Source organism: Moschus berezovskii, chromosome 2 (assembly GCF_049115385.1).
Source record: "Moschus berezovskii isolate FMDL1 chromosome 2, NW_MosBer_1.0, whole genome shotgun sequence".
NCBI classification, from domain to species: Eukaryota; Metazoa; Chordata; class Mammalia; order Artiodactyla; family Moschidae; genus Moschus; species Moschus berezovskii.
The window spans coordinates 69,512,665-69,539,578 of NC_142461.1; the positions used below are offsets into that span (position 1 = coordinate 69,512,665).

Sequence of the window (26,914 nt, forward strand, 5' to 3'; positions counted from 1 at the left end):
GAAATGCTTTCTACTGATTTCCCTCCTTTTTTTTTTTAAAGATGCCCACTTCTACCAGATAAATTATTATATTCTATTACAAGCATTACATTTTCTGATTCTTGCTTTGGACTGAGAATTCGTGTGAATTTCAGACAAATCAAACCACCTCTCCTGTAAATAAGTATCATTTTCTATAATACGAATTTGGGAAATTAGATGATTTCAGAGATTTCTTCTATTGACTTAATATAAGAAGTTTCTGATTATTAAATAATAGTATATTTTCAAGGAATCTATCCCAAACACTCAATTATAAAATTTAAATTGTGAACACTTCAACTTTATATACTTTCCTTAAGGATTCAGTTTTTTGTAATGTTTAAGACCTGTCATAAAAATGCACTTAATAAACCTAATCATAGATAAAAGCTTTCATTTTGGATTCAAAAGAAATCATCTGATATTTGTTAACTACATAAGCAGCAATTTTTAGAGACTGTTAAATTTTTCCTTTATACCTTTAACTAGAGATCATCTTATTGGATAAAGATTTTTATAGTGAAAAATAGTTTATTGTATTAAAATGACTAGTTTACTAAATGAGTTAGAGATATTGATATGAGTATAATATATGCATAATTTATCATGGTTTTTTTTTTATTACCAGATGTGAACGGGAAAAATTAAATTACATGAGATGAGAGGTAGTTGAAAATTTTACTTCTAAATCAAAGGATATTTATCTGCTCATGGGAAAAAATCAATCCATGGTCACAGAGAAATACAATTCTATTTAAGGAAAAAAATACAAAAGATAATAAAGTCATTTTCAAAAGCAAACAATTTTTTCATGATATATTCAGAAAATCTATTTCATACAAAGTTTTGTGAAACTTTATAAAAAGGAGACAGTATTAAGACATTATATAATTGTAGAATGAGGAAGAAAAGAGGATAAAATGAGAACAGAAAATTTGAAGAAGGAAAAGAGGGAGAGATAAGAAAGTAGAAAGGAAGTATAAGGAATGATGAGAAGAAAGATATACAATGCAGAGAAAAGAAGAAAGGAAAGAGACTAAAAGTAAATTAAAGTAAAAGAAATAAAGCATAAATGCACAATTAAGGGGAAAAATGAAAATATAAAAGAGGAAATGAATCATAGAAATATAAGACAAAGGACTTTTGAAATACTAAGTAAAATTTTGCATATTTATACATTTTCCAAATCACTGAACATTTTAATGACAGGTTTCTTTTTCATTTTAAAGGTAATATACGTTCATTGTAGAAAATTAGGAAAATACTCAAGAAAAGAGAACAAAAAAATCACCTGAAAGACTGCTACATAAATGCAAGACTTTTTACTGCTTGCAAATGTTATCTTCCAGAATTTTTATATACATTTTTAAATACTTTTTTAAATGGCATAAATATTTGAATTACACAGTTAGAAATATAACTTAAACAGTTTTGAATAATTGACTTTTAAAAACATATTTTTATTTTTAATCCTAGAGGGGAACTAGTGACAACTTGATTAGAACAATTTGATGAAATTTTAATAAAGGACCATTTATAAATATAGGAAAATGGCACAGGGATCATAAGGGAATGTACCACAACCCAGGGCTCATGACAGTGGTTTGGTGTGTAGGTCATAGAGAGAGAGCAGTTACTTGGAGATGGGTGCATGAAAGACCCACAGTGACTTTCACCCAAGAGTCATAGCAGCCTGGAGGACTCCACAGGGATAATGCTGGAGAAATACAGACTCCAAAGTCACTTTTCTGCCTCTCTTCAGTCACCTATAGGATTTGCGTTAGCTGAACCCAACTGGCAGTAAATAGCTGCAGAGCTTAAGTCATCGAAACAAAAACCTTCTTGGGTAGAGACCATAGGAGAGAAAAAGCAGTTAAGAGTGGCTCTGAAAAGGCTAATGAAAGATATTCAGAGCACAAATTAATACTCCACGAAAGTTTATTTACAAATCCCACCTTTAATTATTTGAGTTTTTTTTCACTATTATCAGTAGTACGTCTATAATTTTCTCTATTTAGAATTATATCCTCAGTATAAACAATAAAAAAGAAAAATATAAGGTAAATAGATACAAAAGATTTAACGCTTATGGCTATTTTTTTCCAAAAGATTTACTGTAATTTATATTTCTACCAGCAAGTTATAAGAGCCTCATTAGCAATGTAAATTTTTTGATATTATTAATTTGTTAGGAAAAAATATTTGGTAGTGTTTTACTTTGCATTTTTGGATAACTGGTTAGTTTAAGGTTTTTCACGTTTGTTATATATTTTCATTTTTCAATATACTTTTCATGCTTTATTCTACTTCATGTGGTCCCCAAATGAGTTATGACTAACTCATTCGTTTAGCAAGGGCTTCCCTAGTGACTCAGATGGTAAAGAATCTGCCTGCAATACAGGAGACCTAGGTTCCATTCCTGGGTTGGGAAGATCCCTTGGAGAAGGGAATGGCTACCTGCTTCAGTATTCTTGCCTGGAGAATGGATAGAGGAGCCTGGTGAGTTACAGTCCATGGGGTTGCAAAGAGTCAGACTTAACTGATCAACTAACACTTTTCACTTAGTTTAATAAAGATTAACCTGAAGATCCATTAACCCAAAGACTTAATTACAATCAAACTTAAATTTTATATCAATAAATAGTTGTCTTTCAAAAATAAAATTAAGCACCTGATCACTGTTTAAAGTCCATTTTTTTTCTTGATCTTGAGACTAACAGAATTTATTTATAAATGAGAAAATATGAAAGATTTGCCTTAGACAAAAGTGTGTCACAATTTGTAACAAAAGTTATTAGATAACAACATCAACTTTTAACAATAGAATACAATTAATTAAATTCAGGTTGGAAATTTTTAAAAAGTTATCATTTTGGCAGAATATGCAATGTAACACAAATAGTTGTTTATCAAGTAATTCCTATGTTGCAAATATAGCTCATCCTCACAGAAAACTCATTTGCTAATTTTTTTACAAGGAAATAGATTCTATGAGAATATACCCACAAAATATGTGTGACAGACTCACTTTATACGCTATTTTTTATATCTGTGAAATTCAATCTTCTTTCCATTTTATCAAATATACTGCCCTAATTATCATTATTGTTGCTCTCAGTGTTAATATTCAACAGATTTAATATGCTTTCCATAATCTCTTTTGGATTTACACTGATAAGTAGAAACTAAAAGATGTGCTAAATGATTTCCAAAATCACACGAAACTCCATTAGCTATTTAGAAGTTTTGTCTTTTTCTATGAGGCTGGATGTCTCCATATGGTGGTAATTGAAAAGTGTAAATGATCTTCCTTGTCCTCTAAAAATTGATTTGTCCTTCAACATTACATTTTTATACCATCTCTCATTTAAGTCAAAGCATTTAAGTAAGACTCCTACTTAAAACTAAGTATGTCATGAGAGAGACAAAAACAATATAATAAGCTTTACAGTGGTGATTATAAACCCTATTCTGGAGTCAGACGGTCTTATCTGATTCCCACCTGTGCTATCTATTATATTAGAGTGACTCTCTCCAAGTTTTTTAACCTCTTTGGGACTCAATTTCCTCATCTGTAAAAGCAGGTGATACAATTAACAATATCATGGGTGTTCTGAGGAGTAAATGTGTTAATAAATATAAGCCTCAATTACAATAGATTATGGGCTTCCCCATAATCAATAGCTCAGTTGGTAAAGAATCCACCTGCAACACATGAGACCCAGGTTTGATTCCTGAGTTGGGAAGATCCACTGGAGAAGGGGTAGGCTACCCATTCCAGTATTCTTGGTCTTCCCTTGTGTCAGCTGATGAAGAATCCGCCTGCAATGTGGGAGACCTAGGTTCGATACCTGGGTTGGGAAGATCCCCTAGAGAAGGGAAAGGCTATCCACTCCAGTATTCTGGCCTGGAGAATTCCATGGACTGTATAGCCCATGGGATCGCAAAGAATTTGACACAACTGAACAACTTTAACTTTCACAATAGATTATAATAGTCTATGATAAATCATTACAGCATGAGGGTATTGATTAAATAAAAATTTTAAATGAAAGAAGGAAAACAAAGATAGATGAAAATAAGGTAAAAGAAAGTCAGGAAGTAACTTGGCTATTCATTTTTAAGATCGGCTCAATCATGTTTGTGCTTATACTCTTCACTGTTAAAGTTCTTAAACACATTGACCGTATCTTACTAGCAGTGAACACCCAGTTTCTGTCATGCATCCTAATAAAGTCCTCACTCAATAGATGATGGACAATTTAATAAATATGTAAAAACATAAATGAATATGTAAAACTAGTCATGGATAACTAAAAGAAATAGGACATAAAATATATGAAACTATATTTTTCATACTTTTTTCTAAAATAGCTGTGCTGATCTGGAGAAATAATCTACAGGAGGTTCAAGAAAGAATAAACCAGAGCACTAAAATGGGCCAATAGGCTGAAACGTACCTAAATGAACTTCATCAATCACTCCTCAGTCAATTTAGACACAGGAGATACCCCATTTCGGGCATACATTGATAAGATCCAACTCCAAGTATAAGGCAGCCTGACCCATTTGCTTTACTATTTCTCTCACACACACAAGGTCATATTGATGATACCTATGCCTCTTTCCCCAGTCTGAGGGCTCCTTCAAAGAAGGTTCTATAGAGTACAAAACTCAGAGTGAATAAGATCATATCAAAGACTGATGCCAACCATGAATATTGTTCTGTTCATGTACTTACTTGCTGGGTTGTCTGTGTTATGCAGGCTGACCACTGGAACCCCTGGACCTGGATTTTAGAAATATATGTAGAAACATTTTAAAGACATCTAAATAATAGCTATTGGAAGGTTAGATGACAGAATTATTTTTTTCCACATGTAAGCATTTCATAGTTAAAACATAATGAAACAGAAATCAGATTATTAGATTTCATTCCTTTCTATGCATATTTTATTCAGAAAAGTAAAAACATATGGGGAAAGAAACTATTTACAAGATTATTGCTAAGATCCTCCCTTCTCTAAAATGCCATATACTTCAATATTTCTATGGTTTTAGTCAATCTAATGTATCCTACTGTCTTTTTCTCTAGTCTTTAATAGAACAGTCACTGATCTGTCAGTTGATTCCCAAACCTGTGACCTTTTACCCTCTCATCCAAGATTAAATTCTATTTATCACTCAGCCAAGAAAGAAAGAATGCATGCATATTAGAAATATTTCATCCACAAGACAAATTAAATTTTGGAGCTAATCTTATATTAATTTAAAAATAGATTAACTGGAATAGTTATTTCAAATACACTGGACAATTCAAGTGTAACTATAAGATGTTATCTTGAAACCTCACTTCTCTAATGAACTCTATTTGTAGGCTAATGGTTTTTCTCTGGTGTCATCAAACAAGTACATCTCTATTTTGATTATTTAAGATGTCAAGAGAAAAGAATAATGAAAAAGAGCAAGTATTGGTCTATTCCTCATGGTGTCTTAAAACAGGACTGCACGAGATACCAGCTAAAGCTGTAACACTCAATCCATCGCATTATAAGAGGATATCTCCCATTTCATCAGAGTATCCTATTAAAGGTACAATGATTCCTACTAGTATAACCTAGACATACTATACCACTAGGTAAGACTTAGCATACTATTATCATATAGAAGAAATAATCGGTACTAATAACATACTTTCTCAAAATTTAAGGAGGCTAGACCCAAAGAATTAAATTTTTGTAGATCCTAAATTTGTTAACAACAAAGCCATTATTTCAACAAGGAAAGTATTGCTTTTCCTAAAGTCTAAGTAAATTAGTTTATTATTCTAGGATGACTATGCTAATGTAAACATTTATTCACTTTTTAAAAAGATTCATATAAAATACCACTTATTGATCATGTACCTGTATACATACTGACTTACTCCAAATTTCTGTCTTTTAGATAAAGTAATGGATAAAATTTATATCACAAAAAAACCCTTATTTATTACTTTTTAACAAAAACTTGTGTAAACTAGGAATATAAAATCATAGATTGAGGGTATCATCACTACTGACAGTAATAGATACTGATCAAACAAAATTGATAAAATAAATTTTAACAGAAATCAACTATTACCTTTACAGAGTAATAAGAAATGTTGATTCATGGGACTAAAACTGGCATCAAAATATGTGCATTGTTCTTTCATAAAATTACATGAAATGCATTGACGATTCAATAAGCCTTCAGTAGAAGCACTGGGGAAAGGAGAAGAAAGTGAGAAATGCTACTATTCCAGGTACTTAAACGTGTGGTATCATTATTTAAATATTAACATAAAGAAGTTACAGTATCACTTACATTGAAGTTCCTTATAAATTATCACATCATAAAAATGCAAAGTCAATTTCCATTACTAATGTTAAGACATACACATTTTTCTTCTCAGTAAAAAAATTAAAATTATGAACACCTATATATATGTAACATGTATATATTTATATATGCTTTAAAGAAACTGACTTTCCCAGGACTCAATATAACTTATTCTTAGTTATATTTTTATAGATATTTCTTTGTAAAGTCTAAAAAGAAATTACCCACACAGACAAGCATAAATAGTCACTAGCAATAATATCCAGAGAAGGCAATGGCACCCCACTCCAGTACTCTTGCCTGGAAAATCCCATGGGCAGAGGAGCCTGGTAGGCTGCAGTCCATGGGGTCACGAAGAGTCGGACACGACTGAGTGACTTCACTTTCACTTTTCACTTTCATTCATTGGAGATGGAAATGGCAACCCACTCCAGTGTTCTTGCCTGGAGAATCCCAAGGACGGGGGAGCCTGGTGGGCTGCCGTCTATGGTGTTGCACAGAATCGGACACGACTGAAGCGACTTAGCAGCAGCACCAGCAATAATACCAGTTGAAAGAACTAATAAATTATGATTAATCATAAATTATCTGTGCTGCTAGAGAAAAACACTGCTAATGATACATTTTTTAAAACTTGGCTGGACAAAATAGTCTCAGTTTCATTTTGGAATAAAACACATAGTATACTATACTTCACAGAGTCACAACTTCACTCTTGAAACATTTTGGGTTCATTATAAACCAAAATTTTCCTTTATACCCAAAGTGATCAATATAATAAGCACTTAAACACATTAGCTAGTTTCATCCTTATGATAAATCATAGCCTTTTTTTTTCTTTTAAACTGTGGTAAAACAACATTCACCATTTTAGCCAGTTTTCAAGTATATGGTTAATTTCAGTCACAATATTGCAGAAATATTGCCACAGAGAGACTATGAATGTGTGGCAGTCACACACAGAATTTAACTTTTCTCTCTTTACTCTGTCATATAATTTTTCAGATCCAAGTTCCCTAAAAATTTATAGTGGTATTTTCTCAATATTTAGATTATGAAATTACTAAAAATAAATAAAAGCATACTTTGAGATAAATTATGACACTGAATATGGTAGCAATTCTGATTTTGTTAATCCCATAAATTAAATCAGCCAATTAATATTTTTATGGACCTGGACAAGACAATGATTGAGTTTTTTGGGTTAAACACTAAAATTATCTTATAGTCAAGTCAACTGGCACTTGATGAGCCATTTAAAGAAAAATTTATTGGTTGTATATTTTCGTTATAACCCAGTCTTCTACAGTAATGCAGGTCATAGATATATTGACTGTTGTACTGCTTTGCCTCAGTCACTAGAGAGGTGTGTGTGTGCTCATTTGCTTCAGTCGTGTACAGCTTTTTGTGACCCCATGGACATAGCCCTCCAGGCTCTCTGTCCATGGGCATTCTCCAGGCAAGAATACTGGAGTAGGTTGCCATGCCTTCCTCCGGGGGATCTTCCTGACGCAGGGATCAAATCCATGTCTCTTACATGTCCTACATTGGCAGGCAGGTTCTGAACCACTAGTGCCACCTCAGAAACCCATAAGTGTGTTACTCGTTCAGTCATGTTCAACTCTTTGTGACCCCATGGATTGTAGCCTGCTAGGCTCCTCTGTCCATGGAATTCTCCAGGTAGGAATACTGGAGGAGGTTGCCATTTGCTTCAAAGGGGATCTTCTTGACTCAGGAATTGAACCCAAATCTCCTGCATTGAAGGCAGATTCTTTACTGTCTGAGAAGCCCATAGGACAAGCACACAAATCTAAGAACTCATTGTTACTCAAATCACAGTTTAGGCTAATAAAAGGAGGGGGGGATGAGGCAGCTCCATTAGCTGAACATAGCCAAATGTAATTTTCTGACACTCATTTTTCTTTAAGAGTTTTACAAAATGAGAGAAATAAAACATCAGTCAAGTATTTCTATCTCTCTAAAGGATTGTTCTTGACTGCCAATATTAACCACAATATAAGTTTCAAGAAAGATAAGTTTTAGGTAACCAAAACTAGAAAGTGACCAATACTTTAATCAAGATGACTAAGCTAAAATTAGAATCAGTCTCTTTAAATAAATAGCTGTTCTTCCTTTGGAAGTCAAATTGAGAACATGTGTTCCAGACTCTAAGAGAAAAAAACAAAGAATGTGAAAATGACATATTGCGATATGTGATTAAAACGAGGAGAGGCTCACTTCAGATGACAGTGATTTATGCATAAATAAGAGTGTGTGGGTGAATTAGAGTGAGTAAGGGTACTTGAAACATGCATTTTTGCTCTCAAAGGAAAGTCTAGGCTACTTGGTAAGAATCACTTGTGACACTGCTTCCAACATGATGAATTTCCACTGAGAATATGCCATGGCAGTTTTGACACTTTAAAAATGGATCTGTGAAACGGAAATTAGAAAGGATATATGAAGTCTAGAATTAATAAGTTGCTTGCCAGACAAAAATGAAAGTCATTCTTAGGAAGCCCTGGTGAAAGCTTTCTGAGTGAGGAGGCATTTTTAATACTAAATAGGTATGACCTTAAACCCTTTTATGAATATAGCTTTCCATCTGGGAAAATTGGAGAGATGAAAATAGTCCCCGTCCACAGCTCTATTTTAGTAAGCAAGGGCCATACCTGGCTTAAATAATAATCTATAGATTTTACACATTCTGAGAGTGGGGAGAGAGAAACTGCCACTTGATCTACTCTACTAAATGTCCACAATGCTTTAGTTTGTTAGGAATAAATCACATGTGTACAGTATTGCATGTGTGCTTAGTCCTTCAGACGTTTCCGACTCTTTGCAACCCTGTGAACTACAGCCCACCAGGCTCCTCTGTCCATGGGATACTTCAGGCAAGAATATGGAATGGGTAGCCATTCCCTTCTCTAGGGGATCTTCCTGACCCAGGAATCGAACCTGGGTCTCCTGCATTGCAGGTGGATTGTTTACCATCTGAGACACCAGTTCAGTTCAGTTCAGCTGCTCAGTCCTGTCTGATTCTTTTTGATCCCATGGACTGCAGCATGCCAAGCTTCCTTGTCCACCATCACTCCCAGAGTTTGTTCAGACTCATGGCCATCAAGTTGGTGATGACATCTAACAATCTGATCCTCTATCATCCCCTTCTCCTCCTGAGTTCAATCTTTCCCAGCATCAGGGTCTTTTCTAATGAGTCAGTTTTTCACATCAGGTGGCCAAAGTATTGGAGCTTCAGCTTCAGAATCAATGAATATTTAGGATTGATCTCCTTTAGAACTGACCAGTTTGATCAGGGAAGGCCTCATATATTGAAAACTTTAAATGAGGCATAGCAGAACAAAAAGCTATTTGGGAAATAAGGAAATGCTAGTGATATGTGTCATTGAGACACACAAGCCTCAAAAAAAATAAAAAGATATTTTGAAAGGATTAAAAACAAGTGAGGGAAAAAATAAAGGAGGAATAAGATGGTCTCCACTTCATTTCCAAACCGTTAGGCTCACAATGGTCCAGAGATGAGCTTTTGTCATACTGTGTTGGCTCTCTCCTAGTCATACCAAAAATGCAACTTCAGATCTTTCCATTCTATGATTATGCTGTGTGGATGGTCCCTGAGGAACCAACCTGTGCAGGAAGGTCCTCTCACACTGCTTACCTGTATAGCTGCCTCCCTCTGGGAGATGACTCGGTGCTCAGAAAGTAACTGCCCATGAAAAAAACAAACAATACAAACATCAGACACCAATCAATTCTTGCAGCACTGAGTTTTTACTTGAATTTTCCAACTGCCAAAGAATAGGCAAGAGCTTTACTATTATTCAACAGCACGGCTTTGATCCATTTGGGAAACCTATCTTTTCTTAAAATGTTGTCATACTTTTTTTCCATGGTCTCTCACAATCTCTCTGAGTGTGACTGTGTGTGTGTGCACGCATGTGTCTGTGTAAGCATCTCTCTGGGTGAAGCTGAGGGAGAGTCTTAAAGGTTGTTTTTTACATGGCCAGGCTACTTGGATTAGGATGATGGTAAGCAAATATAAATCTGGCAGATAAGACTGCATTTAACAACACTGACTTCCAACTTGACTAGAGAATCAAAAACGCTCACATTTTTTGTGTAGTTTCATCATACGCCAGGATCTTTATCACTTCCCAGTTTCCTGATGTCAGATGCCGCACAGTAATTTGCTCACTTTTACTCTGCAAATAGAAAATATTGATTTCCCTTTTATTTAAATAGCATTTCTCTGGTCAACACCAATGTGCTAACTGCCTCTGTCACTTTTAATTCTTTGGTTCTCAGTTAACATTGAGTTTCTTGTTTTTAATTTCAAGAATGAATACACATTCACATAACCATAGTTACAAGCAAGACAATACCTTTATTCCTATGCTATAGGAAAATCATTCAGAAAATATCTTCACATAGGACTACATGGGTAGCATCACCTTGACATAGGAAGTCATCTTGGCATTTAGTATAGACACAGGACTTTGATAGCATTGATCTAAATGATCGACAGCTAAACAGTTTGAATAGCTTTGAATAAAACTTTTAGACCAAACTTCAAATAGATTTTAAGTGTTATATGCTTTTAACCTTTGCAGCATGTGTATTGAGAATAATATTGACAGATTTCCTATCTTCATTCAATAATTTATTTCTGAGATTAATTCATGTTGACACTTGTTCAGTTCAGTTCAGTTCAGTGGCTCAGTCATGTCCAATTCTTTGCGACCCCATGAATCGCAGCATGCCAGGTCTTCCTGTCCATCGCCAACTCCCAGAGTTTACCCAAACTCATGTCCATCGAGTTGGTGATGCCATCCAGCCATCTCATCCTCTGTCGTCCCCTTCTCCTCCAGCCCTCAATCCCTCCCAGCATCAGGGTCTTTTCCAATGAGTCAACTCTTCGCATGAGGTGGCCAAAGTATTGGAGTTTCAGCTTCAGCATCAGTCCTTCCAATGAACACCCAGGATTGATCTCCTTTAGGATGGACTGGTTGGATCTCCTTGCAGTCCAAGAGACTCTCAAGAGTCTTCTCCAACACCACAGTTCAAAAGCATTGCTTCTTCGACGCTCAGCTTTTTTCACAGTCCAACTCTCACATCCATACATGACCACTGGAAAAACCATAGCCTTGACTAGACAGACCTTGGTTGGCAAAGTAATGTCTCTGTTTTTTAGTATGCTTTCTAGGTCAGTCATAACTTTCTTTCCAAGGAGTGAGTGTCTTTTAATTTCATGGCTGCCATCACCATCTGACACTTGTAGACATAGTTTATTTTCACTGTTATATGGTATTTTATTGTATGCATGAATACAAAAAAATTTATTTTGATATTTGAGTTTTTCCAAATTTTTGCTCTTTAAAACAGGTTGTCTGTGAACTACTTTATTAATGTCTCTTTGTGCATGTGGCAGGGTTTTCTTGAGACAAATGCTGATAAGTGGGAAAACTCCTAGAGGGAGCACAGAGAAGATGGTGGAGGAGTAAGATGGGGAAATCACCAGCTTCCCCCCAAATACATAAAAAAACTCATCAAGATATGGAGCAGCTCTTACAAAACAACCTAGAGGCGACAGCAGAAGACCCCAGGCATCCAGGGGGACAGGCTAAGCTCCTTGAAATGAGGTAGGAATGAGAAGGGAGACATAAAAAGGGAAAAGACGGAGAACTTCTGGGCAGGAACTTGTGCCCCAAAGGAGGGAGGGAGCCATGAAACAGAAGTTCCCATGTACAGGGAAACACCCTCATAGGTAGGCCCAAAGGGGAGCTATGAAGTCTTGGAGAATCAGGGACTTTTGCTGCTGCTGCTGCTGCTACTAAGTCACTTCAGTTGTGTCCGACTCTGTGCGACCCCATAGGTGGCAGCCCACCAGGCTCCCCCGTCCTTGGGATTCTCCAGGCAAGAACACTGGAGTGGGTTGCCATTTCCTTCTCCAATGCATGAAAGTGAAAAGTGAAAGTGAAGTCGCTCAGTCGTGTCCGACTCTTAAGGACCCTATGGACTGCAGCCTACCAGGCTCCTTCGTCCATGGGATTTTCCAGGCAAGAGTACTAGAGTGTGGTGCCATTGACTTCTCCAAATCAGGGACTTGGAGGGCAGTAAACAGAGAAAGCTGTACTTCTCAGCTCGTTAACAGCACACGGACTGTGGCCCCAAACAGACGGCAGGCTTGGGAACCGAGACTGGTGCGGCATTGAAACCCAGCCAGCGCACAAAACCCTTGCAGCACAGAGGGCAGTCCCAGGTAGCCAGTGTGAAGGGGCGGATAAACCTAGCTAGCAAGCAGCACAGAGGGCAGGCCCAGGTACCAAGCAAACAAACACAGGCTGCGCAAAGGGCGGGACTAGTGCCCATAGAGGGAAGGCATCCAAACTTGGGCAGCGCACATAGCCCTCCCCGCACCGCTGGAAGAACAAATAACCCCCGCCACAGAGTGCCGGCAGTGAGACGAAACACCGCACGGAAACCTCGCGACGCAGAAGGTGGACCTTGGGAACTGGGAGTCAAGTGCACACAGCCCTGCGACACAGAGGGTGAGCTTAGGGGACTGAGAAGCCCACACCAGTCGCGGCCAAGCAGAACGATCCACACAAGCACCTACCTAGGAAGTTTCCGCCAGCAGTGCAGGGTGGGACAGGGGAACTGGATCACCAGCAATGATCCCAGGGACAAGTAGGGGACTGGCTGCACTGCATAATGCTAAGAGAGACACTTTGAAGCAGCTGCGAAAATAGACACGAACTCCGGGAGTTGGTGATGGACAGGGAGGCCTGGCGTGCTGTGATTCATGGGGTCGCGGAGAGTCGGACACGACTGAGCGACTGAACTGAACTGAACTGAACTGAACACTGCGAAAACTAGGACTGCCCAAAGGCATGCTTAACCCACAGACACTAAAATCTACTACTGGAAACGGTACTGCCCTTGAGAAAGACAAGATCCAGCTGCATCAACCAGAACACAGGCACAAGCTCCACCAACCAGGAAAACATCACAGGACACTAACCCAACCCCATCCACAGACTCCACAACCAAGAACTACGACCTTGAAAATCTTAAATATTTTTTTCCTTTTATATATTTTTCTTTTTCTTTTTTCTCTTATAAATCACACTATTATTATTATATAATTATTATATATTATTTATATTATTTTTTATTTTTTCATATTATATTATTATATAATAATTATTATTGTTATTATATTATTCCCCCAATATATCTCCACCTTCACACTAGCATCTAGCGGTATTGTGGAGTTTTCCTCTTTTTTATCTTATTAAAAAAAATCATTTTAAGATTATTTCTTCTTATAAATCACACTACTCCCCAACATATTTCCACTATCACATTAGCTTTTTGCAATGCTGTGGAGTTTTCTCTTTGTTTCCCTTGTTAAAAAGAAAATAATAATTTTAAGATTTTGTTTCCTTTTTTTCTTATAAATCATGTGGCTTATTCCCCCTGCATATTTCCACCTACATATTAGCCTTTTGCAGTGCTGTGGAGTTTTCTTCTTTGTGTTTTTTGTCAAAAAAAAAAAAGCAAGAAAAAATTCATTTTATTTTTTTTTTGTTTTTTCCTCCTCACTTTTTTTTTTCTTTTCTTTTTTCTTGATGAGTTTTTTGGATTTTGTTTTGGATATATTCAACTGCTTTTCATACTGTTCTTTATTAGCTGTAGCTATTCCTGAATATATATATATATATATATAAATCTTTGCCACACAGGTCTATTCATATTTGCTTTTCTTTTTTTTTTCTTTTCTCTCTGTCTTTTTTATTTTTCAGTCCTCTTCTCCATCCCTTCATTTTTTCTTTTCCCTCCCTTCTCCTATTTCTTTTTTCCTCTTTTTTTTTTATTCTCCCTTTTTCCCCTCATTCTTTCTGCTTTCACCAAGTAAGTTAAATTGTTGAGCTCTCTATGCTATATTCCCCAATTGGCCTTCTGCTCATGCTCAGATTATCAGACTGATCATTAGCTAACTCTGCTTTCAATTGGTTGATATCACTGCTGGTTTCCCTGGCTCACCAAGTCAATCTCCTGTACTTTTTTTCTTTAGAACGCAAATGGACCAAGTTAGAAAAAAAAAAAAAAAAAGATGATGATGAAAATACAGAGAAATACAACACAAATGAAAGAGCAAGGTAGAAACTCAGAAGACTAAATAAATAAAGAGGAAATAAGTAAGCTCCCTGAAAGAGAATTCAAAAGACTTGAGAATCCCAAGACTTGAAAATAGAATGGAGAAAACGCAAGAAGCATTTAACACAGTTAATACAACCACCAAGGACATACAAGAAATAAAGAATAAGCAAACAGAGATGAATAACACAATTACTGAAATTAAAAATACACTAGAAGGAACCAATAGCAGAATAACAGGCAGAGGAATGGATAAGTGAGCTGGAGGATAGAGTGGTGGAAATAACTGCTGAAGAGCAGAATAAAGGGAAATAAATGAAAATAATTGAGGATAGCCTCAGAGACCTTTGGGACAATATTAAACACACCAATATTTGAGTTATAGGGGTCCCAGAGGAAGAACAAAAAAAGAAAGGCACTGAGAAAATTTTTGAAGAAATTATAGTTGAAAACTTCCCCAACATGGGAAATAGTCAATCAAGTCCAAGAAGCACAGAGAGTCTCCTACAGGATGAACCCAAGGAGAAACACATCAAGACACAGATTAAGCACAAAAAAAGAATATTAAAAGCAGCAAGGGAAAAGCAACAAGTAACATACAAGAGAAAACCCATATGATTAACAGCAGATCTTTCAGCAGAAACTCTACAGGTCAGAAGGGAATGGCAGGATATATTTAAATTACTGAAAGAGAAAATCCTACAACCACAATTACTCTACCTGCCAAAGATCTCATTAAAAATAGACAGAGAAATCAAAAGCTTTACAGACAAGGAGAAATTAAGAGAATTCAGCACTAACAAACCAGCCTTGCAACAAATACTAAAGGTACTTACATAGCCAGTAAGACAAGAGAAAGGAAAGACTTACAAAAACAAATCCAAAATAATCAAGAAAATGCCAATAGGAACATATGTATCAATAATTACCTTAAATGTAAATGGATTAAATGCACCAACCAAAAGATACAGACTGACTGAATGGATACAAAAACAAGACCCATATACATGCTGCCTACAGGAGACCCACTTCAGACCTAGAGACACATACAGACTGAAAGTAAAAGGATGGAATAAGATATTCCATGTGAATGGAAACCAAACGAAAGCTGGAGTGGCAATCCTTATTTCAGACAAAATAGACTTTAAAATAAAGAATATCATAAGAGAAAAATAAGGACACTACATAATGATCTAGGGGTCAATCCAAGAAGAAGACATAGCAATTGTAACTATCTGTGCACCCAACATAGGAGCACCTCAATACATAAGGCAAACTAACAGACACAGGAGGAGAAATCAACAGCAACACAATAATAGTAGGGGACTTTAACACCCCACTGTCATCAATGGACAGATCATCAAAACCGAGAGTCAATACAAATAAGGAAATACAAACCTTAAATGAAATGTTAGACCAAATGGACCTAATTGATCTTCGGGACTTTCCATCCAAACACAGAAGAATACACTTTCTTCTCAAGTGCACATGGAACATTCTCGAGGATAGACCACATCTTGGACCACAAATCAAGCCTCAGTAAATTTAAGAAAATTGAAATTGTATCAAGTATCTTCTGACTATAATACTATGAGACTAGATATCAACTACAGGAAAAAAACAGCAAAAAACAGAAACTCATGGAGATTAAACAATACATTACTAAATAACAAGGACGTTACTGAAGAAATGAAAAAAGAAATCAAAAGATTCCTAGAAACAAATGACAATGAAAACACAACCCAAAACCTATGGGACTTAGCAAAGTTTTAAAAGGGAGGTTTATAGCAATACAACCATAAGTCAAGAAGAAAGAAAAGCATCGAATAGACAGCCTAACTCTACATCTAAAGCAGCTGGAAAAAGAAGAACAAAAACCACCCAAAGTCAGCAAAAGGAAGGAGATCATAAAAATCAGAGCAGAAACAAATGAAAAAGAAATGAAGGAAATAATAACAAAGATTAATAAAACTAAAAGCTGGTTCTTTGAGAAAATTAACAAAATTGACAAACCAATTGAGCTAGACTCATCAAGAAAAAAAGGGAGAAAAATCAAACCAATAAAATTAGAAATTAATAAGGAGAGGTTACAACAGACAACAGAAATACAAAGGATCATAAGAGAATATTATGAGCAACTATATGCTAATAAAATGGACAACCTAGAGGAAATGGACAGATACTTAGAAAAGATCAGCCTCCCAAGACTGAACCAGGAAGAAATAGAAATTATGAACAACCCAATTATAAACACTGAAATTGAAACAGTGATCAAAAATCTCCCCCAAAACAAGCCCAGGGCCAGACAGCTTCACAGGTGAATTCTATCAAACATTCAGAGAAGAACTAATGTCTATTTTTCTGAAACTCTTCGAAAAAATTGCAGAGGAGGGAACACTTCCAAATTCATTCTACAAGGCTACAATCACCCTGATACCAAAGCCAAGAAAAAACAACATGAAAAAAGGAAATTACAGGCCAATATTGCTGATGAACATAGATGCAAAAATCCTCAACAAAATTCTAGCAAACAGAATCCAAAAACATATTAAAAATCTCATACACTATGATCAATTTGGGTTTATTCTAGGGATGCAAGGATTCTTCAATATATGCAAAGTCAATCAATGTGATACACCATATCAACAAATTGAAAGATAAAAGCCACATGATCATCTCAATAGATGCAGAAAAAGCCTTTGATAAAATCCAGCATCCATTTATGATAAAAACACTTCAAAAAATGGGCATAGAAGAAGCCTACCTCAACATAGTAAAGGCCATATATGAAAAGCCCACAGCAAACATTATTCCCAATGGTGAAACATTAAAAACTTTCCCTCTAAGACCAGGAACAGACAAGGGTGTCCACTCTCAACACTATTATTCGACATAGTTTTGGAAGTTCTAACTACAGCAGTTAGAGAAGAAAAAGGAACCCAGATTGGAAAAGAAGTAAAACTCTCACTGCTTGCAGATAACGTGATACTATACATAGAAAATCCAAAAGATACTTTCAGAAAATTACTAGAGTTAATCAGCGAATTCAGCAAAGTCACAGGATACAATGTCAATTCTCAGAAATCACTTCCACTCCTATATACTAGCAATGAAAAATCAGAAAGAGAAATTAAGGAATCAATACCATTCACCATTGCAACAAAAATATTAAAATATCTAGGAATAAAACTACCTAAGGAAACAAAAGATCTGTATACAGAAAACTATAAGACACTGATGAAAGAAATCAAAGATGACATAAACAGATGGACAGATAGTCCATGTTTCTGGGTGGGAAGAATCAATATTGTGAAAATGACTATACCGCCAAATGCAATCTACAGATTCAATGTGATCCCTATCAAATTACCAATGGCTTTTATCACCAAACTGGAATGAAAAATTTAACAATTCATATGGAAACACAAAAGACCACTAATAGCAAAAAAGAGTCTTGAGAAAGAAGAATGGAGCTGGAGGAATCAACCTTCCTGACTTCAGACAATACACCAGAGCTACAGTCATCAAGACAGTATGGTACTGGCACAAAAACAGAAATATAGATGAATGGGACAAGATAGAGAACCCAGAGATAAATTCACACACCCATGGGTACCTGGTACCTTATTTTTTTGACAAAGGAAGCAAGAATATATGATGGGGGCAAAGACAGACTCTTCAATAAGTGGTGCAGTGCTGGGAAAATTGGACAGCTGCATGCAAAAGAATGAAATTAGATCACTTACCTAATGTCACACACAAAGATAAACTGAGACTGGATTAAAGACATAAATGAAAGACCACAAACTATTAAACTCTTAGAGGAGAACATAGGCAGAACACTCGATGACATAGATCAAAGCAAGATCTTCTATGACCCACCTCCTAGAGTAATGGAAATAAAAACAAAAATAAACAAGTGGGACCTAATTAAACTTAAAAGCTTTTGCACAACAAAGGAAACTACAAACAAGTGAAAAGACAACCCTCAGAATGGGGGGAAATAATAGCAACAGAAACAACTGATAAAGAATTAACTTCCAAAATAGACAAGCAGCTTATACAACTCAATACCAAGAAAGCAAACAACACAATCAAAAAGTGGGAAAGGGACCTGAAGAGACATGTCTCCAAAGAAGACAGACAGATGGCTAACAAGCACACGAAAAGATGCTCAACATCCCTCATTATCAGAAAAATGCAAATCAAAACTACAATGAGATACCACCTCACACCAGTCAGAATGGCCATCATCATAAAGTCTGCTGCTGCTGCTGCTGCTGCATCACTTCATCGTATCCGACTCTGTGTGACCCCACAGACAGAAGCCCACCAGGCTCCCCCCTCCCTGGGATTCTCCAGGCAAGAACACTGGAGTGGGTTGCCATTTCCTTCTTCAATGTGTGAAAGTGAAAAGTGAAAGTGAAGTCGCTCAGTCGTGTCCGACCCTTAGCGACCCCATGGACTGCAGCCTACCAGGCTCCTCCGTCCATGGGATTTTCTAGGCAAGAGTACTGGAGTGGCTTGCCATTGCCTTCTCCGATCATAAAGTCTACAAACAATAAATGTTGGAGAGGGTGTGGAGAAAAGGGAACACTCTTGCATTGCTGGTGGGAATGTAAACTGATACAGCCACTATGGAAGATGTCCTTATGTATGGAGAGTCCTTAAAAAGATAGGAATAAAACTACCATAAGACCCAGCAATCCCATTTCTAGGCATATACCCTGAGGAAATCAAAATTGAAAAAGACACATGTACCCCAGTGTTCACTGCAGCTCTATTTTCAGTAAGTAGAACATGGAAACTACCTAGATGTCCATCAACAGATGAATGGATAAAGAAGCTGTGGTACATATATACAATGGGATACCACTCAGTCATAAAAAGGAACACATCTGATTATGTTCTAATGAGGTGGACAAAACCAGAGTCCATTATACAGAGTGAAGTAAGTCAAAAAGGGAAATATAAATATCATATACTGACACATATATATGGAACCTGAAGAAATGGCACTGATGGATTTATTTTCAGGGAAGCAATGGAGAAAGAGACATAGAGAACAGACCTACGGACAAGGTGGGAGGAGAGGAGGGAGAAGGGGAGATGTATGGAGAGAGTAACATAGAAATTTCCAATGCCATGTGTAAAACAGAGAGTCAATGGGAATTTGATGTAAGACTCAGGAAACTCAAACAGGGGTTCTGCAACAGAGCCCCTCTGAAGGGTGGGGTAGGAAGGGAGATGGGAGGGAGGTCTGGGAGGGAGGGAACATGGGTATACCTATGGCTGATTCTTGTTGATGTATGACAGAAAACCACAAAATTCTGTAAAGCAATTATCCTTCAATTAAAACATCAAAAAAAAAAAAAAAACACACACACACTGATATGTAGGATTGTTTTGTCAAAAGATATATATCTTCTACCTAACTCAATGTTGTTTAGTTGCTAAGTTGTGTCAGACTCTTTTGAGACCCCACGGACTTGAGTCCACCAGGCTCTTCTGGTTGTGGGATTTCTCAGGCAGGAATACTGGAGTGGGTTGCCATTTTCTTCTCCAGGAGACCTTCCCCACCCAGGGAACAAACCTGAGTCTCCTGCTTGGCAGACGGAGTCTTTACCACAGAGTCACTTGGGAAGCCCACCAATAGTGACAGATTATTTTCAAAAGCTGTGCCAATTTAGAATGTACTAGCAATATCAGTTTCTGTTGCTCCACATTTTCTCCACTTCCTCACCAACGGTTAATTTCATGACTAGTTTTTTTGTCAAATTAATAAGTATGAAATTATATCCCATTATGTCACACCTATGTCCCACTAACATTTTATTAAGAAAATTTCCAAAGTTGCAGAAAGGTCAATGAACAGGACATGAATATCTATTTGGGTGTTACTGAAATTCACCAAACACCAACATTTCAAATATTCACCCTTCCCATTTATTTGTATGCTGAGTCATTTGAAACTAAGTTGAAAACATCAGACTATTTTGGCTCTAAATATTTCAGTATGCATTTCTTAAAAGTAGGAATATTTTCTTATATAAGCAAATGGCATATCACACCTATGAAAATAACATTGTGTGTGCTATGTGCTCAGTTGTTCAGTCATGTCTGGCTCTTTGTGGCCCAGTAGAGGGTAGCCTGTCAGGTTCTTCTGCCCATGGAATTTTCCAGCCAAAAATATTGGAGTAGGTTGCCATTTCCTACTCCAGGGATTGAACCCACATCTCTTACATCTCCTGCATTGGCAGGAAGATTCTTTACCACTAGCACTACCTGGGATGCCCCAAATAATAACATTCAGTTCGATGCTCAGTCATGTCTAACTGTTAGTGACCCCATGGACTGCAGCATGCCAGGCTTCCTTGTCTATCACCAACCCCAGGAGCATGCTCAAACTCATGTCCATTGAGTCGATGATGCCATACAACCATCTCATCCTCTGTTGTCCCCTTCTCCTCCTCCCCTCAATCTTTCCCAGCATCAGGGTCTTTTCCAATGAGTCAGTTCTTCACATCAGGTAGCCAAAGTACTGAAGCTTCAGCTTCAGCCTCAGTCCTTCCATTGAATATTCAGGACTGATTTTCTTAAGGATTGACTGGTTGGATCTGCTTGCAGTCCAAGAGACTCTCATGAGTCTTCTCCAAGACCACAGTTAAAATAATGATAACATTAATAGTCCTTCCATTGAATATTCTGGACTGATTTCCTTTAAGATTGACTGGTTGGATCTGCTTGCAGGCCAAGAGACTCACATGAGTCTTCTCCAACACCACAGTTCAAATAATAACATTAATATCATCTAAATGTATAGTCTATATTCTAATATCCACATTGCCCTAAGTAACACAAATATCTCCATATCTATATATATATATCTATCTTTCTATCATCTATCTGATAATTGCATTGTGTTGTTGCCTCTTTAGTTTCTTTTTTAAAAAAAAGGTTTTCATTGGAAGGACTGATGCTAAAGCTGAAACTCCAATACTTTGGCCACCTCATGCAACGAGTTGACTCACTGGAAAAGAGTCTGATGCTAGGAGGGATTGGGGGTGGGAGGAGACAGGGACGACAGAGAATGAGATGGCTGAATGGCATCACCAACTCGATGGACATGAGTTTGAGTGAACTCCGGGAGTTGGTGATGGACAGGGAGGCCTGGCATGCTGTGATTCATGGGGTCGCAAAGAGTCGGACACGACTGAGCAACTGAACTGAACTGAAAGTAAATGTTACCCTATCATTTTTTGATTTCTAAAACATTGAACATTTTTAAGACTCTTGGTCCAGCAGTCTTATAGAATGCACAGCATTCCGGATTATCTGTTTTTTATGATACAATTTAGACTAACAATTTTTGGCAAGGATATTACAGAGGTGATAATGGATACATCTTTTACTTCACCAAGTGCCAAGAATTGATGCTTTTGAACTGTGGTATTGAAGACTCTTGAGAGTCCTTTGGACAGCAAGGAGATCCAACCAGTCCATCGTAAAGAAAATCATCCTTGACCATTCATTGGAAGGACTGATATTGAAGTTGAAACTCCAATACTTTGGCCACAGATGCAAAGAGCTGACTCATTTGAAAAGACCCAGATGCTGGGAAAGATTGAAGGTGGGAGGAGAAAGGAATGACAGAGGATGAGATGGTTGGATGGCATCACTGACTCAATGAACATGAATCTGAGTAAACTCCAGGAGTTGGTGATGGGCAGGAAGGCCTGGCGTGCTGCAGTCCATGGGGTTGCAGAGTCGGAAACAACTGAGCGACTGAACTGAACTTATACTTCACATCAGGAAACACACCAGTACTCATTTTCTCACTTATAACAATGCTGCTTACAGGATAACTGGGAGATACATTTTTTGCAAAAATACATTTTACCTTGAAATTAAAAGTGTGATGATAATGCACTTCATATGATTAGGTTTCTTCAATGAACTATCTGCTCAGTAGTTTTGTCAATGACTCATGACCTTTCTTTGATTAAATTATCATTTCAAAGTGATTTTCTCACTGTAACATCCCTTCTGTATTTATTACATAGTATTCTTCTGAAGCAAAGAGGAACTAAAGAGCCTCTTGATGAAGGTGAAAGAAGAGAGTGAAAAAGCTGGCTTAAAACTCAACATTCAGAAAACTAAGATCATGGCATCTGGTCCCATCACTTCACGGCAAATAGATGAGGAGACAATAGAAACAATGACAGACTTTCTTTTCTTCAAAATCACTGCAGATGGTGACTGCAGCCACGGAATTTAAAGATGTTTGCTCCTTGGAATAAAAGCTATGACAAACCTAGACAGCATATTAAAAAAACAGAGACATGACTTTGCCAACAAAGTTTCATTTAATCAAAGCTATGACTTTTCCAGTAGTCATGTATGGATGTGAGTGTTGAGACATAAAGAAAGCTGAGCACCAAAGAATCGATGTTTATGAACTTAGGTGTTGGAGACGACTCTTGAGAGTCTCTTGGACAGCAAAGAGATCAAATCAGTCAAACCTAAAAGAAATCAGTCCTGACTATACATTGGAAGGACTGATGTTGAAACTGAAGCTTCAATAATTTGGCCACCTGATGCAAAGAACCGACTCATTAGAAAAGACCTTGATGCTGGGAAAAATTGAAGGCAGGAGAAGAAGACGACGACAGAGGATGAGATGGTTGGATGGCATCACCAACTCAATGGATATGAATTTGAGCAAGCTCCAGAAAATGATGAAGGACAGGGAAGCCTCCATGCTGCAGTCCATGGGATTGCCAAGAAACAGACAGGACTGAGCAACTGAACAATATTCTTCTGTTAAAAAATCTTTCCTTTCTTTTCCACGCTCACATGTGTTCATTGTCTCTCTTTCTGATACTACTATAAACATTTTACATCTGATATGTTATGTTCCGTTATTGTTGTCATTCTTTTTATTGTTACTCTTTATGATACTGAAATTAACAAAATTGGGTTATTGGGAACCCCTTCAAGCTAAACCCTCATAATCAATAATTTCTCAAGAAATATTTTTCACTGAATTATGTTTATATCGGAGAAGGCAATGGCAAGCCACTCCAGTACTCTTGCCTAGAAAATCCCATGGATGGAGGGGCCTGGTAGGCTGCAGTCCCTGGGGTCGCTAGGGGTCGGACACGACTGAGCGACTTCACTTTCACTTTTCACTTTCACACATTGGAGAAGGAAATGGCAACCCACTCCAGTGTTCTTGCCTGGAGAATCCCAGGGATGGGGGAGCCTGGTGGGCTTCCGTCTATGGGGTCGCACAGAGTGGGACACGACTGAAGTGACTTAGCAGCAGCAGCAGCAGCAGCATGTTTATATATCAAAGTCTGGGTTTAGGTACACTCATTCCTACTCTAATGTTGTTAGTTCTGGATGTTTTCAGAGGAAATAGGTAAACTGGGAGAGATTGTCCACATGTCCTGTGTGTGTGCAGGTGTGTGTGTGTTGTTAGTTATATCTCAAAACTCATATCCTCATTCTTTTTATTTTAAAATATGTTAGAAATGTATACATATACATATACATGTACACTGGCAGAAGTCTTGATCTCACTCAATTTCAACACAGAGGAAAAAAAAAAACCTCTCTTCACTAGGCTTTTATTTATCCTTCTTTTCAGGTGGAGATTTTTATAATTAAAATTAATATTTTATTGCTATAAATATAAATGCAAAGCTAATTACATATAAATATATATAAATTAGAGAGTGTGTGGGATGTGCTTTATATCATTTGTTACATATCTTCTTCTTAATTCTTACATAGCTCTCCCTTGTGTGGATTTATCATAATTCATTCAACTATCCTCCAATGATGAACATCTAAAAAGATGCTGTAGTGATTAATCCTGTGTATATGTTTGTGGTTTACCAAGTAGGGAAATATCTTCGGGATACATTCCTCCACAAGTACCATTCTTCCCATCTATCAGTAATGTATTATAAGGTGCTTGTTTTCCCATGGACACACAGTGATCTGCAGAAACGACCCCTGAAAGTACAGTCTTTCCATGGATATGTTACAGAACACATTGTTCAGTGTTTGAATTTTTGCTAATCTGACAGGTGAGAAATGTTGCTATGGTAGAAATGACGGATGCCAACCAGAACTTCCATCTGGAAGGACCCATCTCTCCAGTGGCTAGAGGTGCTGCTGGGAAAAGGCCCTCAGTTGTCAGTCTTCTCTGGGGATGGCCTGGACTGAAGAAATGGCCTCTGCCAAGATCATATCTCTTTTAAAAAGTCCTCCAAAGGACAACTTGATCAAGATTTGAATATAGAAGTCCATTCTTCTTGCCTTAACTTGGGACTTCTCTGAAAGGCTATTCCTGTCCAGAAGTCTCTGTGGGGTTGGCTGAAGCCTTCATTCAGATGGCACCACTGCTTAAATTCTTCTGCCCTATCTTGCTTTCTTCTACTTTTCAAAGATATTGATCTCTGTAAAAATTGGCCTGCAGGCTAATATTTATTTCATAAGAAGCTTCTTGTGAAACTCAACTTATGACAGGGATATTGGTGTAATTTCACTTTTCATTTCTCTTAGAAGAAAAGTTGAACATCTATGTATTTTTATGTTTATATATGCTAATGCCTAGGGGCTTCTCAGGTAGCACTAGTGGTAAAGAACCTGTCTGTCAATGCAAGAGACATAAGAGAGGCAGGTTGCATCCCTGGGTTGGGAAGATCTCCTGGAGAAGGAAATGGCAACCCACTTATTATGACCTGAAGAATCCCATGGACAGAAGAACCTGGTGGACTATGGTCCATAGGGTCACAAAGAGTTGGCCATGAGTGAAGTGACTTAGCACACATTTATGTTTACGTGTCTGTGTATATATATGCAAATATATATAATGCTATGACTTCCCTGGAGTCTCAGATGGTAAAGCATCTTTCTACAATGTGGGAGACCTGGGTTCGATCCCTCGGTTGGGAAGATTCCCTGGAGAAGGAAATGGCAACCCACTCCAGTACTCTTGCCTAGAAAATCCCATGGAAGGAGGAGGCTGGTGTCCATGCGGTCGCAAAGAGTTGGACACCACTGAGCGACTTCAATTTCACTTTCATATATAATGCTATTTGCATTATTTTTTTATCGGATTCTAATATTTGTGTTATTTATTAGATCAGATATCTTTGATTTCTGATCTTATGTGTATATTAGAAATCTTTATATCCATTTTTGTGAGATATATACTGCAAATATATTTCCCTGGTTTCTCATTTTGTGTTGACATTGATTATGGTGGTATTTTCCACTCATTTTTTCCTGTTCCTTATAAAATCAAGTTTACCAATATATTCCTATACTAATTCTAGGAGATGATGTGTAGTTTAAAGTTTTACAAAGAATTTACTGGTGTTTTCTCCTAGTACAGGTAAGGTTTAATTTTTAAAATTAGAGCTTTGTCATTTTAGAGTTATGGTGGTAGTCTGGAACTACTTCTATACCAGTTTTCCTAAAATAATTTTACAAAAAGTTCATTTTATCAGTGATTTAAAATGCCGCCTTCATTATATATTAAATTTCTATATGTACCTGAGTCTATTTCTGTATTATATCTATACTGTTATATAGCTATATCTAATCTCTCAAGTCATGTCCAAATACCACGCACTTTTAGTTATAGATTTTTTAATATCCATATTATTTAGGATTCATTCTTACTCATTGTTCTTTGTTATAGGATTCTCCTAGATATAATTACATGTCTATTTTCCCATAGGAATGCAAAACTAAGCATATATAGTTCAAGCAAATAAAAATGTATTGGAGTATCTTATTGGGATACTATTCGTTTTATAATCAATGATAATCCTATTATCTTCAGTTATTCTACAGGAAAATATAGGTATTTTCCCATTTGTTCAAGTCTACTTTATATATTTCCAGAATGTTTTAATGTCGTTCTCATATGTGTTTTGTACATATCATATACTTTCACTTTCATTTTTATTACTAAGTAGTTCATATAGGCCTCTCTCTTTTATCAGACCCTTTTAATTGGTTATATTTTGCATCTATGAAAGTTATTGATTTCTATATGTTAAATATCTATGTTGCTGTCTCACTAAATGCTTTTCCAAATTTTATATCTGGTTGTTTATTCTTGTCTCATTAACTTCCAAAATCACTTTACATAATAGTGGATAGTATGCTATCCACTCTATCTCCCATGCTCCTGATGTTGATGATGCGAATGACACTAGAATGATTTAGGGGCTGAGATATACATGTTTCATCACTTTGAGAAATTATCACATATATATATATATGTATATATTTGTGGGCTTCCCACAAATATATATATCAGTGGTAA

General features: G+C 36.8%; 1 protein-coding gene across 1 annotated transcript in view; it reads right to left on the reverse strand.

The window, feature by feature from the left end:
• DPP10 (dipeptidyl peptidase like 10) overlaps positions 1-26,914 on the reverse strand; it is an 822,212-nt gene that overhangs the window by 47,953 nt on the left and 747,345 nt on the right. The window contains exons 14-17 of the mRNA XM_055397567.2: positions 10,513-10,604; positions 10,061-10,108; positions 6,145-6,266; positions 4,763-4,810 (exon numbers count right to left, since the gene is read on the reverse strand). Of these exons, the coding sequence (XP_055253542.1) occupies positions 4,763-4,810; positions 6,145-6,266; positions 10,061-10,108; positions 10,513-10,604 (310 nt within the window). The remainder of the gene's footprint in view (positions 1-4,762; positions 4,811-6,144; positions 6,267-10,060; positions 10,109-10,512; positions 10,605-26,914) is intronic.